Raw genomic sequence first — 13,888 nt, forward strand, 5'->3', positions numbered from 1 at the left:
AAAAAACCAAATCTGTTGAATAATACTTGTGAGACCATTAGTTTCTTACGAGAACTTGACTTCGAATTAGATACAAAGCAGAGAAGGAATCAGGTACCGCTTGTACAAAGCTTTGTTTATACTGCTCTTCTGAAATCAAAGTGAAAAGTTTCAAACACTAATGTCTTTAAATGTTTCTCATATATTTAGTCCATATTTGTTTCTTTGTTTTTTGCCTTTCTGCAAATAGACCACTTTTGGCATATGGTTTAGGATTTATCTTCCAAGATTTTCTGGTTGCTACCTATCCTTATGACAATGATTAATCAGGTGATAGAATGTGTAACTTTACTGATGATTTTAATTCTGTGTACATCATACTCTACAGGGTCTGTTATCAAGTCTTGTGAATCTGAACAGTTTGACGCTAGCTAGAAATTGCTTCCAGTCATATCCAGTGGGTGGTCCGTCTCAGTTCTCCACCATCTATTCCCTCAATATGGAACACAACAGAATCAATAAAATTCCATTTGGAATTTTCTCCAGAGCGAAAGTATTAAGCAAACTGAATATGAAGGTAAGAATTTCTGTTATGTGGAGAATCTTGTTGGTAATTATTTGGGCACTGGTAACAATGCAACTCGGATTATTTTTTTTTCTTTGTTTCCCATTTATTTTCAACACAGCTAGACCTATGCTTAACTCTTTCTTTCTCTCTCCCTCTCTCTTCTTCTCTCCCCCTCCCCCACATATGTGTCTGTGTCTGTGTATATATTTGAACAAATTATATACATTTTGTGTTTTTACAGGCTCCTCACTTTTGGGTGTGTGTATGTGTATTTACCAATATTATGTTTCTACTAAGAAAAATAGATTAATCCTTGAAATCTTGCTCAATGGCAAAAGTTGGTGATTAATTTAGATGTGGAAATGGCACTAAATTTGAATATTTAGAATGAAGTAAGAGACTTAGAGACAAAGTAATACAATTTACTTGTCAATTTAATAATACATTTTGATAGAAATGATGATGTTGAATAGGTTTGACAACTGCAAAAAAAGCAGGCTTTTTTGAGTCTTTTTTTCTTGTTAAAAATATATAACAAGCCTTGTCTTAAATCTCCCTTAAAATATTGTGTCACATGTAACAAAGCTTTTTCTTCAAAGCAGTTTCAGTCTGAGTACAAGCCTGGTTCTTTCCTTTTTTATTTTCTAAAGAAGAAAACTTTTCTAAGCCAAAATTATTTAATATGTCAAGAATTAAAATATCTGGCTGTTTTATAAATAACTTTTGGATAAAAAGTTATTTTTTTATTCAAATTATATTTGAATTATATTATATAGTAAAAAATGAAATTAATACATTCTATTGTAGCTTCTCTTATGGATTATGTTCTTAAATGAAAGGTTAAATATTTATTCATTTGTGTACTTTTCAGTTGTCATCTTATTAAGGTCTTCATTTTTTTTCTTTTACTTTTAAAACTTCTGACCAGTGTTGAAAGAATTCATGTGTTATTCCTAGTTTCTTTCTCAGATGCATTTTTTTTTCCTTTTGTGCTTTTTCATTTCTTGGGTAAGCACATAGATTCTTAGAATTGGAAGGGACTATCTGTATCTAGCCTCCCATCCAACTCAAGAATGCTCTCCATAATATTTCTTATAAGAGGTTTTATTTCTGACAAGTCATTACCCAGCCAATTCTTGAATATTGTTACAGTAACAGTCTGAGTTCTTATACATGTATTCCTCTCCCAAATAAACCCTCACAGTAACCAAGATCTCTGAAATACTTAATGCTGTTCCTTTTATAATTTACAGTGCAAATGATCACATAAATTATCTTTTTCTTTTAAAGTATTTTCATTTTATAGTATAAGGCTATAGATGAATCCTATAGAAATAGGATTTTTTTTTTTTAGTTCTCCTGTAATGGCCCCTCCATCCTTCTCCCCACTTCTAGTTTTTCTGTTTTGAATGCTGTGTATTTTCTAATTTCCTAGGACAATCAGTTAACCTCCCTTCCCTTGGACTTTGGGACTTGGACCAGTATGGTAGAATTGAATTTAGCTACCAATCAGCTCGCAAAAATCCCTGAGGATGTGTCAGGGCTTGTTTCTCTTGAGGTAAGCCTGTGAGAGAATGCAGCTTTTTAGATTCCTTGTAGAATTATCCAGTTTATAGAGTCTTAAATTAAAATAGCACATTATATTTGAGCAGAGATAATAATTAAATATGGCAGAATCCTATAACCGACTCACCCTTGTTCTCTGATAAAGTGAGGTTTAAATTTAGTGCCTATCTATGTATAGAGAGTCATGTATACATTTGGAAAAGTTCATATATTTGAAGACTATAAGCAGTTTTGTAAAAGTGTTTACCTCAATTTTAATTGGTCTATATTTCCTTCCAAAAGGTATGCAAGTAGAAAAGTTAACATTTTAATCTAGCATAATTTAACTCCATATAACATTTTGAAAGGCTTTAAAAAAAATGAGTCATCTTTTAACATAGTTTTGGTAGACCTTTGTGGTTAATTCTTAAAATACTAAATGTAAGTAGGGGCATATAAAAGCATTGACTCATTTGCCTCTTTTTCTTTTTTAGCAATTTAGTGAAAACTAATTTCAACTTGAGCTTTTATTTTTCTTTCAAATAGGTGACCCTTGTTCCAGTTAAGTTAAAAATACTTTGTTTTAATGTCTGTGATTGTTTCCCCCAAGATGAAATTTTTAGGGATATATACAATTATTTAACAAAAATTGCAGCTTTTCCATTTTTTTGCAAAACAGAATAATGTTAATAATAATAATACTTTCTATACACTCTCATTTTAATAATAACTGACATTTGTACAGCGTATCAAAGTTTGCAGAAGTTTTACATGATTGTCTATTATCTTGAATCTTCACAACAACCCTGTGAGTAGGTATTATAGTTATTATTATCAATACTTTACAGTTAAATAATGGAGGCTCATCAGGGGTCAGTAACTTTCCCTTGATAACACATCCAATAAACAAGAGTCTTAAGATTTAAAACTCCTTCACTTGACATCATTGGCACTGCACCTGCTCTTTTAGCAAAATAGGGCTCTTTTTAAAGTTCTGAGTCACAGTGTTAATATAGCATCCTTTCTCTTTCCTTTGCATTACCTACCAGAAACTATTTCTCCACTTCTCTTTAGGTTCTAATATTGTCAAACAATGTTCTGAAGAAGCTCCCTCATGGCCTTGGAAACCTTCGGAAGTTAAGAGAATTGGACCTAGAGGAGAACAAACTAGAATCCTTGCCTAATGAAATTGCTTACCTTAAAGATTTACAGGTAGAATGAGATAATAATAATTTGTTCTGTGTGCTATACACCACATGTTATTTATGTCCTTGATTTATACTTTGCTTGAATTTGGCCTGTATCTTGAATCAGTTTCATTATTATTGAATCATAAAAATGAAAGAGCTGAGGGCTCGACTAATCTATTAATTCAAATTAACATTCACTAGTTATCTAAGTTCAGATCAGCGTGTTATGTACAAGTAAAAAATACAGATCATAACTTATTCCATAACCTTCAGCGTTTCACTACAATCCTGCCTCACTTGAAATGCAAAGGAAAAGAAAGAGAGAAATGTGCCCCAGTACCTCTATGAGAAGTAAAATACCTAGACCAAAATACTAAACTTAGAGTGAATATATTTTGTAAAACAGTCTGTCAGATATGGATCTAAAGTGTACAAATTTTGGAATCAGAGGCCTAGGTTCAAATCTTGGCTCTACTCCTCATTGTGTGTTTTGTTTTGAGCAAGTCACTTGACTTCTCTGAACCTGTTTCCTTACTTGTTATAAATGGTTTGGATTAGATATTGCTGAGTTGCCTTCCAGTTCTAAATCCTATGATTATAGAATCATTATTGTGCATTTGTAATGGTTGGTGGATTAAGGACTTCTTAGCAGATTGATTTGTACAGGAGTCAGTGCCCCTTCGTGTACCATCAGCCCCCATGTCAAAGGGAGAGGCATTATATTCTACACTCAGGGTAACATTTTGCTACCTAGTGCTACTAGTATCCCAGTGGAATTTTGTGGTGACTTGTAGTCTTTGTACATCACAAGTGGTCAGGTGCTTTGGGTCACCATATTTGGTGTCCTGCTTGGTGATATTAGGAAGTGCTCCACTGGTTTTGATGTGAAGAGTAGTTGGGTTATTCATGAGTATAGAATAGTCAGGTGGTATGGGAAGACTTGAGGTGTTCTCCTAATTTTTTGGTCAGTCATGGCTCCCCTTATACCCTCAGTAGTCATCCAAAGTTGGAATCTGGCTCAGAGGCAAGGAAAATACCCTGAAACCCCATAAAACCACATTTATGTCCTTATGTAAATTAAATTATCACCCCAGACTTTAGCCCTGAAATGTCCTAGGACCTGAGGTCCATGACAGTGGCTAGAATCTGGATCCTGTTTATTCTCTGCATTGAAAAGGATTAATTTGTGAAATAATTCCAAGTAAGTGGATGACTTTTGTTTTTTGAATGAGAACAGTTCACAACTTTTGTAAAGGTTTAGTATAATCCTTTTGTATTTTCTATAAATGTTATTCTACAAGAATATCTTTTGTTAAGTTAGCAGATATGTATTCTAAAGTGTCCCTTTGTCATAGGAGAAATATATAACACTCTCCTTTTAAAAATGATTAATCCTTCAGAAATTAGTTCTAACGAACAACCAGTTGAGTAATCTTCCAAGAGGAATTGGTCATCTTACCAATCTTACACATCTTGGCCTTGGAGAGAACCTGCTCGCCCATCTTCCTGAGGAAATTGGTATGAGATAATTTCTGATCATTCACTTTGTACTGAACACATCAGTGGTGTGTGGATTGCCAGTATTTATGGCTCAGTAATTATGATCCTTTATTTGTAAACTAACATAACTACGTTATTGTTGTAATTACCAAGATCTGGCTAGCTTTCTTTGTACCATCCTTGATGGTACTTCAGAAGGACACACAATTTTTTGTGAAATAAATATTTCCAGGATATTTAATAGTCCTGATGGAGATTCCATATAATCTTAATTTAAAAAAGGAATTTTTTGTCCTTAGTTCAAGGCAAGCATTTGGAAAGATTTTGTGACTTAAAAGTCAAAAGGTCATTTCCTTATGGGATACTATGATGAGTATTAATGAAAGCCTTTATGATTATTTGTTATTTTAAGAGTGAATTCTTATATATTTGGGTTTCACAATAGTGGCATGAAATGGGATAAGCAGGTGTTCTTTCCACTTTTCAGAATACGGAACTGAGGATTATAGAAGTTGTGACTTGCCTGAAGGTCATTTGGCTATTAAGTAGTGTATTAGAGATTAGAACCTGAGGACATGTAGACACAGTATTCTTTCCACTATCCTGTGGTGCCTTAGTGACCTTAAAATGATGCCATTTAGTAAAGAATGCAAAATTGGGAATTGAGAAAATCAAAGGATAACATGGAAGTTTCTAATGTGTTATAATATCCAGCCGACATTTGGGTCCTTATAAGAAACGTTTTGTTGTATAACCCCAGGCTTGCCCAAAGAAATATATTTAAAACTCAGTGGCTCCATTATGTCTTAATAACCTTGCATACCCTAGCTTAGTATTTTGACAAAATTTGTGAACATATATAAACTGGGCATTTCAATACATAGAGAAATTGTGAGAGGGCGCTCAAAGAAGGGTCTCCTGATACTATACTGTTGGAATTTTAGAAGCATCCTCAGAAGAGTCTGGGAGGAAGAATGAATGCACAGACAGAAGCAAACTTCAGACAACAATTGTCTATTAAGTGCCTTCTATTTGCCAAGCATTGAGTAATTATTTGTTAATTTTATTCATTCAGGTACACTGGAGAACTTGGAAGAGCTATATTTGAATGACAACCCTAACCTTCATGGCCTTCCCTTTGAGTTGGCTCTCTGCAGCAAACTGTCAATCATGAGTATTGAGAACTGTCCACTCAGTCACCTTCCACCTCAGATTGTTGCCGGAGGACCATCTTTCATCATTCAGTTTCTAAAGATGCAAGGTCCATATCGTGCCATGGTCTGATACAAATCAGTTGGTCCCAAACACTGTACAAAATATAAACTGCATTAATGTTGTCTCATATCTATATCTGTATCTCTGTCTGTAGATATTGATATATATATGGCAGATTTATTAAGACTGCATATTGTGTTTCTGCTAATAGAGGAATTATAGCCATTTAGATTTTTTTTTATTCTGTACAAAATGCTTGTTTGAGTTTTTTTTGCTGAATTTGATGGATTTTTGTCTATTGAGTCGTATGTAATACCAGTACACTTAATACATTTGCCAACAAATTAAAAAAATATTAAATTTAAGGGACAAAAGTAGTATTGTTAGATAGACTTTTATTAGGAAAAATAATGTACAAATATTTGTTGCAACTTTTCATATTCATTTTTCCCTTCTCCTTGTCAGAACCCTGTAATGTCATACGCCCTAAAGATAGAATTTTTCTTTAACTTATTTTGAGATTTGAAACAGAAATCGTTTTTTATATATTGTTTACAGTCAGAGTAAATCACTGGATTTTTTTATTTGTTTTGATTTGCTCTGTTTTAATCAGTCATAACTAGAATTTATATGCTTCTGCTGAAGAATTTGTATCAGCTAGTTTATATACAAAAAGTTTTGCTCAATGAAATAACTGGTAAACTGAAAAGATGCAGCCAAAATGCTTGAATTCTTGTAATTATGCTTCTCTGAATTATCATTTGTGAGGCAAAACATATCTGAACTGAGCCTTTGGGGAGGGTTGGGGGAGAAGAAAGGGAACGTGACATCTTTTCTAGCACAAATAACCTTTTCAGATTGGGGGAAGAAATTCATAATTGGTTCAGTGAAAAGCAGTTACTGTTTTGGGAAGTTGCAGTTACATAAAATCTAATATAATTTGATTGGCAAGAAAATCTTATCAGCACACACTTTATGTAAAAATATACAATCCTACATAGATATGTATTTATTATGACATAAATGACATCAAGTAATGTTGAGGATTTCTCCCCATCCTTGTACAATGAAATGAATTGAATGTCTCTTTTTAAACACTGCAATATATGTAAGTTTTAGGGTTATTTAACAATGTACTCTGGTTTTATATCTTGACTTGCCTTGTACATCTTTCAATCCTGGAATTTCTGCATCCAAGCACAATATCTTCACACTGTGCTATGTTGCTGCTGAACTAAATGCACTTTTCCCTGTATTTGGGGCACTTGCTTCAAACAATTCAGTTCAGTATCATGTATCATTCATTTTAACTTCACCCTTTCCCTTAATAATTATTGCAAGAGGCACATGTTGAGTTGTGCAAAGAAGCTTTTGATAACTCAATGGAAATGCTGTAAGGTGTGCATGTACTCTCATATCTTTTCTTTTTCCATATTGCATTAAGGCTAAAAAGTGTTGTCTAAGTGGCACACATTTCCTACAATACTGTTCTTTTTATAGTGCCAGTATAAATTATTTTCATTGTCATGGAGACTAAAAGGGCAGTTACATTCCGATTGGTATCCCAAAACTCCCCTTTGTAATGGATATATGTTGTCAATTGCTATTTAGCTATTGCCCTTTAAGTGGGAATTGTGTATTTTGAACAGATCTGTCAATTTGGGATGGAGGGGTAAGGTGATATTTTTTTTTCCCCTCTCAAAACTCAGTACAGTTAAAGATTGTACTGCCTTAATCACATTTTCATAAGGAAGAACTTTTAAATGGAAGGCAGGTGGAGATATAAAACCCTAGCGGGGCTTAAATGTGCTGTAAAACTATTGTAGATGTCACTGGATTTTACCCGGTAATATCTTTTTTCCCTCTTTTTCCATCTATTGTGGCTTTTCAGTTTAAATTTTGTTTATAAAAGAATTAGTTTTATTACTGCTCTAACTAGAGCAAAGGGTCTTTTTTCCTCAGCATAAAGGTGTTAAAATATGAAAATGCTAAAACTTGGACTTTGAAGACCATAATCTAACTTCTGAAAAATAATTGGAAAGATTTGTGGTTATTACAACTCCTTAAAATGAAAATGGATGCCCCATATCTCTTAAAATATAGGTGTTCCTTTGCTTTAATAAGGGGAATGCTTTTTTACTTTGTTAATCTATTACAATGGGGCAAAGATAAACACGATTTTATTGTAGTACTGAAGCTACCTGAAAAAGAGAAAATGAGGCACCATTGTAGAGACTTTTAATGAGCAGAAGTCAAATGTCATCTAATGACTGCCTCCTTATAAAACAGCACACGGATTTCTTTGCCTCTACTAGCCAGAAACAAGCATGAACTTTAATTGGGCTATGCTCATTAAATAAGATGTTTCATATGTAAATAGCTTGATATGAATTTTCACCTTTCTAAGGTGTATTGCTAAAATGATGTATGATCAGAGCTGACCCTCTTCCTGAAATTGCAGTGGGATGAGTAGTTGGTTTACCTAAAATAACATGCTTGCTGCTTTCTTTTAAAGAAAATATGACCAGTCTCTCCATTATCCTGTGAATAAATAAAACAAAAAATATAGAAGAAGACTACAGTATGAAACAGATCCTTTTTTAAAGTTTTCCTTCTTTTAATGTATGGTAGCTAAGCGGCAATGCTACGTAGTCTTTAAGGAGGGGTGTGTGTGTGTGTGTGTGTGTGTGTGTGTGTGTGTGTGTGTGTGTCTGTCTGTCTGTCTGTCTGTCTGTCTGTCTGTCTGAATCTCAAATGGTTATTTCCTGCAGTAAAAAGGGGAAATTAGTACTAAAGAGTTTTGTGGAAATAAAGAATACAAATAAAACCAATATGACATAGAAGCTCTAGGAAGAAAAAATACGCATAAAATGCATTTTTTGTAATTGTAATATTGAAGTGTGAATACTGTAATTGGAATGAGCTTTAGTAGTTCGATTGTATATGTCTAATTTATCCTACTGTGTATTTTGAATCAGTTAAAATGGATGAACTATTCTGGGGCAAAGTGTACCTAGTTTTTCAAATCCTCCATTATGCTTTGTGCATCCCTTTGTTTTTAGTCTGTGTATTGTGCCAAATTTCAGCTGGCAGACTACTTTGGCTTATCTGTACAAGTAGTTCGTGATCAGATTCACAGTGGAGAGGCAAGCAGTGCAACTCAAAATAGGCAACAGAAAGAATTGATATTGCTAGGCAAAATAAGATAAAATATTCCTTTCTACCAGAATGAGTAGTAAATTAATGAACCAGATGCCTTAGTTATAACTTTCCATTTCAGTATTGCTCAATCTTATGACAGATACTTCTCTGGAGTCAATTAGTGGAAATTAAGAACGGTGACAAATCGTTCTTTATGTTCTGAATGTAAGAAAATCATGGTATTCATCTGGAATTCAGGGGAATAACCCTGAGAGTTAAAAATTTATAGGATATGTCATGAGTGTGTCATGAGTAATAAAGTCAGTACTAGTGAATTAGTGAATATAGTAGGGTGTGAACTTGATGAGAATTATGAGGGGGAGATCATAAGTTGTTAAAATCTTTGCGAAATAAATAAACAATATAGTTTTTATGTGTGTATGTATACATACATGCAAATATGTATATATGTGAAGTCAGTTTTACTGGATTTAAAATTTATTTAAATAAGAGTTGACTAGTACCCAAGAAAGAAAAAGAAAAACTTTTTCTTAATGTGTTATCTTATGTACATTTAACATCTAAGTAAATGACATTAATCTGAACATACCAGTTATAACCAAGAAATATCGCGGAGTAGAACAGTAGTGTGACTTGAAGGGAAAGACAGACATTTTTCCTCCTCCCTCTTCCTACTAAAGGGTAAGGAAGAAGAACTTTAAAAGCCAGGTCATTGCTATATCACTAATAATAATGATAATAGCTCACATTTATATAGAAAACATTTTAAGGTTTTCGTAGTACTTCTTTTACAACAATCCTGTGAGCTAAGTAGGTAGTGCAGGTTTTATCACCACCCCTTAAAGATGAGGAAATTGAGACTTATGTTAAGTAATCAGAGTTAGACAGCTAGTAAATGTCAGAGCCAGAACTCCAACCCAAGTCTTCTGACTCCAAGTCCAGGGCTCTTTTCTACTACACCATGCTGCCTCAGATTGTTCTGTGAAGAACGATCCTAATATTGATTGGATAATAGGATTATGTGAGTGACATTTTTAGTGTGTTATATGTTATGGGAAACCTAAAGTGATTCTGTTTTGAAAATTTTATTGTAGAATAGTTGGTGCTTTAATGAATGTCCTTTAGATTTCTGTGCTGTCTTGTTCACCTTTGACCTTTGAGAGTGTTATATAGAATTAGCATGTTCAGACTTTTGAAAGCTAAGTATACCAGTAGCATTTGCATCATCCATATATGTCATTTTCTTCCATTGATTTTGGGGAATACTTCTGTTCAAGCAAACCTGTCCCAACTGGCGAGCCCTTAAATAAGACCATATACCCTCACTCCAAATCTCACTTTGTATTATCTAAAAATACTATGTAAAGAGGAGTTTTTCAGGTTAATTCTCAAAGTACTTACCTTTTTCAATATATATTTTAATTATAAAAATTATGAAACATGTCATCAAATAATCTTAATTCTCATGAGTTATCCCCTATTCCTGACTTTGAACATTGTAACCTTTTAACATATCACAGATTACAAAGTTTCCTTGTAGCAGTTCAACAGTTTGAATGAAGCAAAGTATTTTTGTATAGTCAGTAGTGCACCTCAGTTGTATCTTTAATATGCATGTCAAAACTTGCTTTTAATTAGATGTACAGTTGGCAGTCATTTGCACAACACAACAAATTTACAAGGCACAGTTAAAACAATTATGAACATGATAGTATCTACAAACAATATCTAATGGTTTGGGGTTTTATTCCAGCAAAGATCAAGGCATCTTCTGATGTATATAGGTCTTAACCAAGACTGCACAGAACTTAGGCTATGGAAGATACTTGGCCACATTCAGTTGTGGTTAAAAACTAAGCAAAATGTAAACAGTCCACAAAAATATGTACTTTTAATCTCACTTGTACTGTTGTTATGTCTATATAAAAATTGCCTTGCCTTTTTTATAAGTCATTCTGTATTAATTTCATTCATTATAAATAGTATATTTGTAAATGTGTTACCATTGAGTCTTTTGAAAGGTTTCTAGTGTTGAGTCTGAAGCTGGTTGTAAAGTGAACTTTGTCACATGAAAAATGCAGCTATTGTGAAACTGAGAGAACTGATTTTAGTATTTAACCCATTGAAGATAAATATATAGAAGGAAAAAATATGCCAGTTAATTTTTTCCGACATTGCACGACAGTAATTGCCTCAGATAAAGATTTGCTTAAATTTTACATATTTACTAGCTACAAAAATAGAAAAGATTTTTAGCAACTTTTCACTCACTATGATTTAAATTGAAACATACTATTTAGTTACTAATGGCACCTTTGCAGTTGAGACAAAGATGTTATTCTTTCATTTTTATGGTTCTATCCCAGTGGTATTTTATCATATTCTATATATCACAGAACAACAACCACAATAACAACTGCAATTGTGTTGACTTTTTATGTGTATATGTATACACTCCCCACCTCTCTCTCTCTTTGTGTCTCACTTAAAACATAAGACTATATATTATATATGTATGTGCATATATACATGTGTATATGTTATATATACATTGCTTATATATGGATATATATGTGTATACATACAACACATACATTTTCCCTCAGAAGGGAGTTGTAATCCAGTGCCTCAGTGTGACGTTAGTGACCTTCAGATCTAAAAGTTGAGCAGGTCCTACTAAACGGGAAAAGCTTTGAATATGAACTCTGTGATAGCCTGTATGCCTTTTGTGACAGAATCAATCTAAGTTTAGAGAGGCTTTTTGCCATGTTGGTTGCAGAGTAATGAACTTAACAGTCATTTCAACTCTTTTTCTTTTTTTTAAAATTTATTTATTTATTTCACTTTTAACATTCATTTTCACAGAATTTTTGGGCTCCTAATTTTCTCCGCCCTTGTCCCCTCCCCCCACCCCAAAACACCAAGCATTCCAATTGCCCCCATCACCACTCCGCTCTCTCCTCCATCATTCCTCTCTGCCCTTGTCTCCATCCTCTCCTCTGTCCTGTTGGGCCAAATAACTTTCTATACCTCTTTACCTGTATTTCTTATTTCCTAGCGGCAAGAACAGTACTTGACCGTTATTCCTAAAACTTTGAGTTCCAACTTCTTTTCCTCCCTCCCTCCCCACCCCCTCCCTTTGGAAGGCAAGCAATTCAATATAGGCCAAATCTGTGTAGTTTTGCAAATGACTTCCATAATAGTCGTGTTGTATAAGACTAACTATATTTCCCTCCATCCTATCCTGCTTCCAATTATTTCTATTCTCTCTTTTGATCCTGTCCCTCCCTGTGAGTGTCGACCTCAAATTGTACCCTCCTCCCCATGCCCTCCCTTCCATCGTCCCCCCCACCCTGTTTATCCCCTTGTCCCCCACCTTCCTGTATTGTAAGATAGGTTTTCATACCAAAATGAGTGTGCATTTTATTCCTTCCTTTAGTGGAATGTGATGAGAGTAAACTTCATGTTTTTCTCTCACCTCCCCTCTTTTTCCCCAAACTAAAAAAGTCTTTTGCTTGCCTCTTTTATGAGAGATAATTTGCCCCATTCCATTTCTCCCTTTCTCCTCCCATATATTTCTCTCTCACTGCTTGATTTCGTTTTTTTTAAGATATGATTCCATCCTATTCAATTCACTCTGTGCACTCTGTCTCTATGAGTGTGTGCGTGTGCATGTGTGTGTGTGTAATCCCACCAAGTACCCAGATACTGAATAGTTTCAAGAGTTACTAATATTGTCTTTCCATGTAGGGATGTAAACAGTTCAACTTTAGTAAGTCCCTTATGACTTCTCTTTGCTGTTTACTTTTTCATGCTTCTCTTCATTCTTGTGTTTGAAAGTCAAATTTTCTGTTTAGCTCTGGTCTTTTCATCAAGAATGCTTGAAAGTCCTCTATTTCATTGAAAGACCAATTTTTCCCCTGAAGTATTATACTCAGTTTTGCTGGGTAGGTGATCCTTGGTTTTAGTCCTAGTGCCTTTGACTTCTGGAATATCCTATTCCATGCCCTTCGATCCCTTAATGTAGAAGCTGCTAGATCTTGTGTTATCCTGATTGTATTTCCACAGTACTTGAATTGTTTCTTTCTAGCTGCTTGCAATATTTTCTCCTTGACCTGGGAATTCTGGAATTTGGCCACAATATTCCTAGGAGTTTCTCTTTTTGGATCTTTTTCAGATGGTGATCTGTGGATTCTTTCAATATTTATTTTGCCCTCTGGTTCTAGAATCTCAGGGCAGTTTTCCTTGATAATTTCATGAAAGATGATGTCTAGGCTCTTTTTTTGATCCTGGCTTTCAGGTAGTCCCATAATTTTTAAATTGTCTCCTGGATCTATTTTCCAGGTCAGTTGTTTTTCCAGTGAGATATTTCACATTATCTTCCATTTTTTCATTCTCTTGGTTTTGTTTTGTGATTTCTTGGTTTCTCATAAAGTCATTAGCCTCCATCTGTTCCATTCTAATTTTGAAAGAACTATTTTCTTCAGTGAACTTTTGAATCTCCTTTTCCATTTGGCTAATTCTGCTTTTTAAAGCATTCTTCTCCTCATTGGCTTCTTGAACCTCCTTTGCCTATTGAGTTAGCCTATTTTTCAGGGTGTTATTTTCTTCAGCATTTTTTTGGGTCTCCTTTAGCAGGGTGCTGATCTGTTGTTCATACTTTGCTTGCAAGTCTTTTATTGCTCTTCCCAGTTTTTCCTCCACCTCTCTAACATAATTTTGAAAATTT

General features: G+C 34.1%; 1 protein-coding gene across 8 annotated transcripts in view; it reads left to right on the forward strand.

Moving 5' to 3' along the window:
• SHOC2 (SHOC2 leucine rich repeat scaffold protein) overlaps positions 1-13,888 on the forward strand; it is a 185,762-nt gene that overhangs the window by 144,582 nt on the left and 27,292 nt on the right. For 6 of the 8 annotated variants that reach the window (XM_072622224.1, XM_072622184.1, XM_072622203.1 and 3 more), the window contains exons 5-9: positions 368-556; positions 1,983-2,105; positions 3,167-3,304; positions 4,683-4,800; positions 5,858-6,043. In XM_072622224.1, coding sequence (XP_072478325.1) covers positions 368-556; positions 1,983-2,105; positions 3,167-3,304; positions 4,683-4,800; positions 5,858-6,043 — 754 coding nt within the window. Of the gene's footprint in view, positions 1-367; positions 557-1,982; positions 2,106-3,166; positions 3,305-4,682; positions 4,801-5,857; positions 8,591-13,888 lie in introns of those variants that run through there. The other 2 variants (XM_072622236.1, XM_072622231.1) reach the window with 1 other exon arrangement.

The sequence above is a fragment of the Notamacropus eugenii genome, chromosome 1 (assembly GCF_028372415.1).
Source record: "Notamacropus eugenii isolate mMacEug1 chromosome 1, mMacEug1.pri_v2, whole genome shotgun sequence".
Lineage (NCBI taxonomy): Eukaryota > Metazoa > Chordata > Mammalia > Diprotodontia > Macropodidae > Notamacropus > Notamacropus eugenii.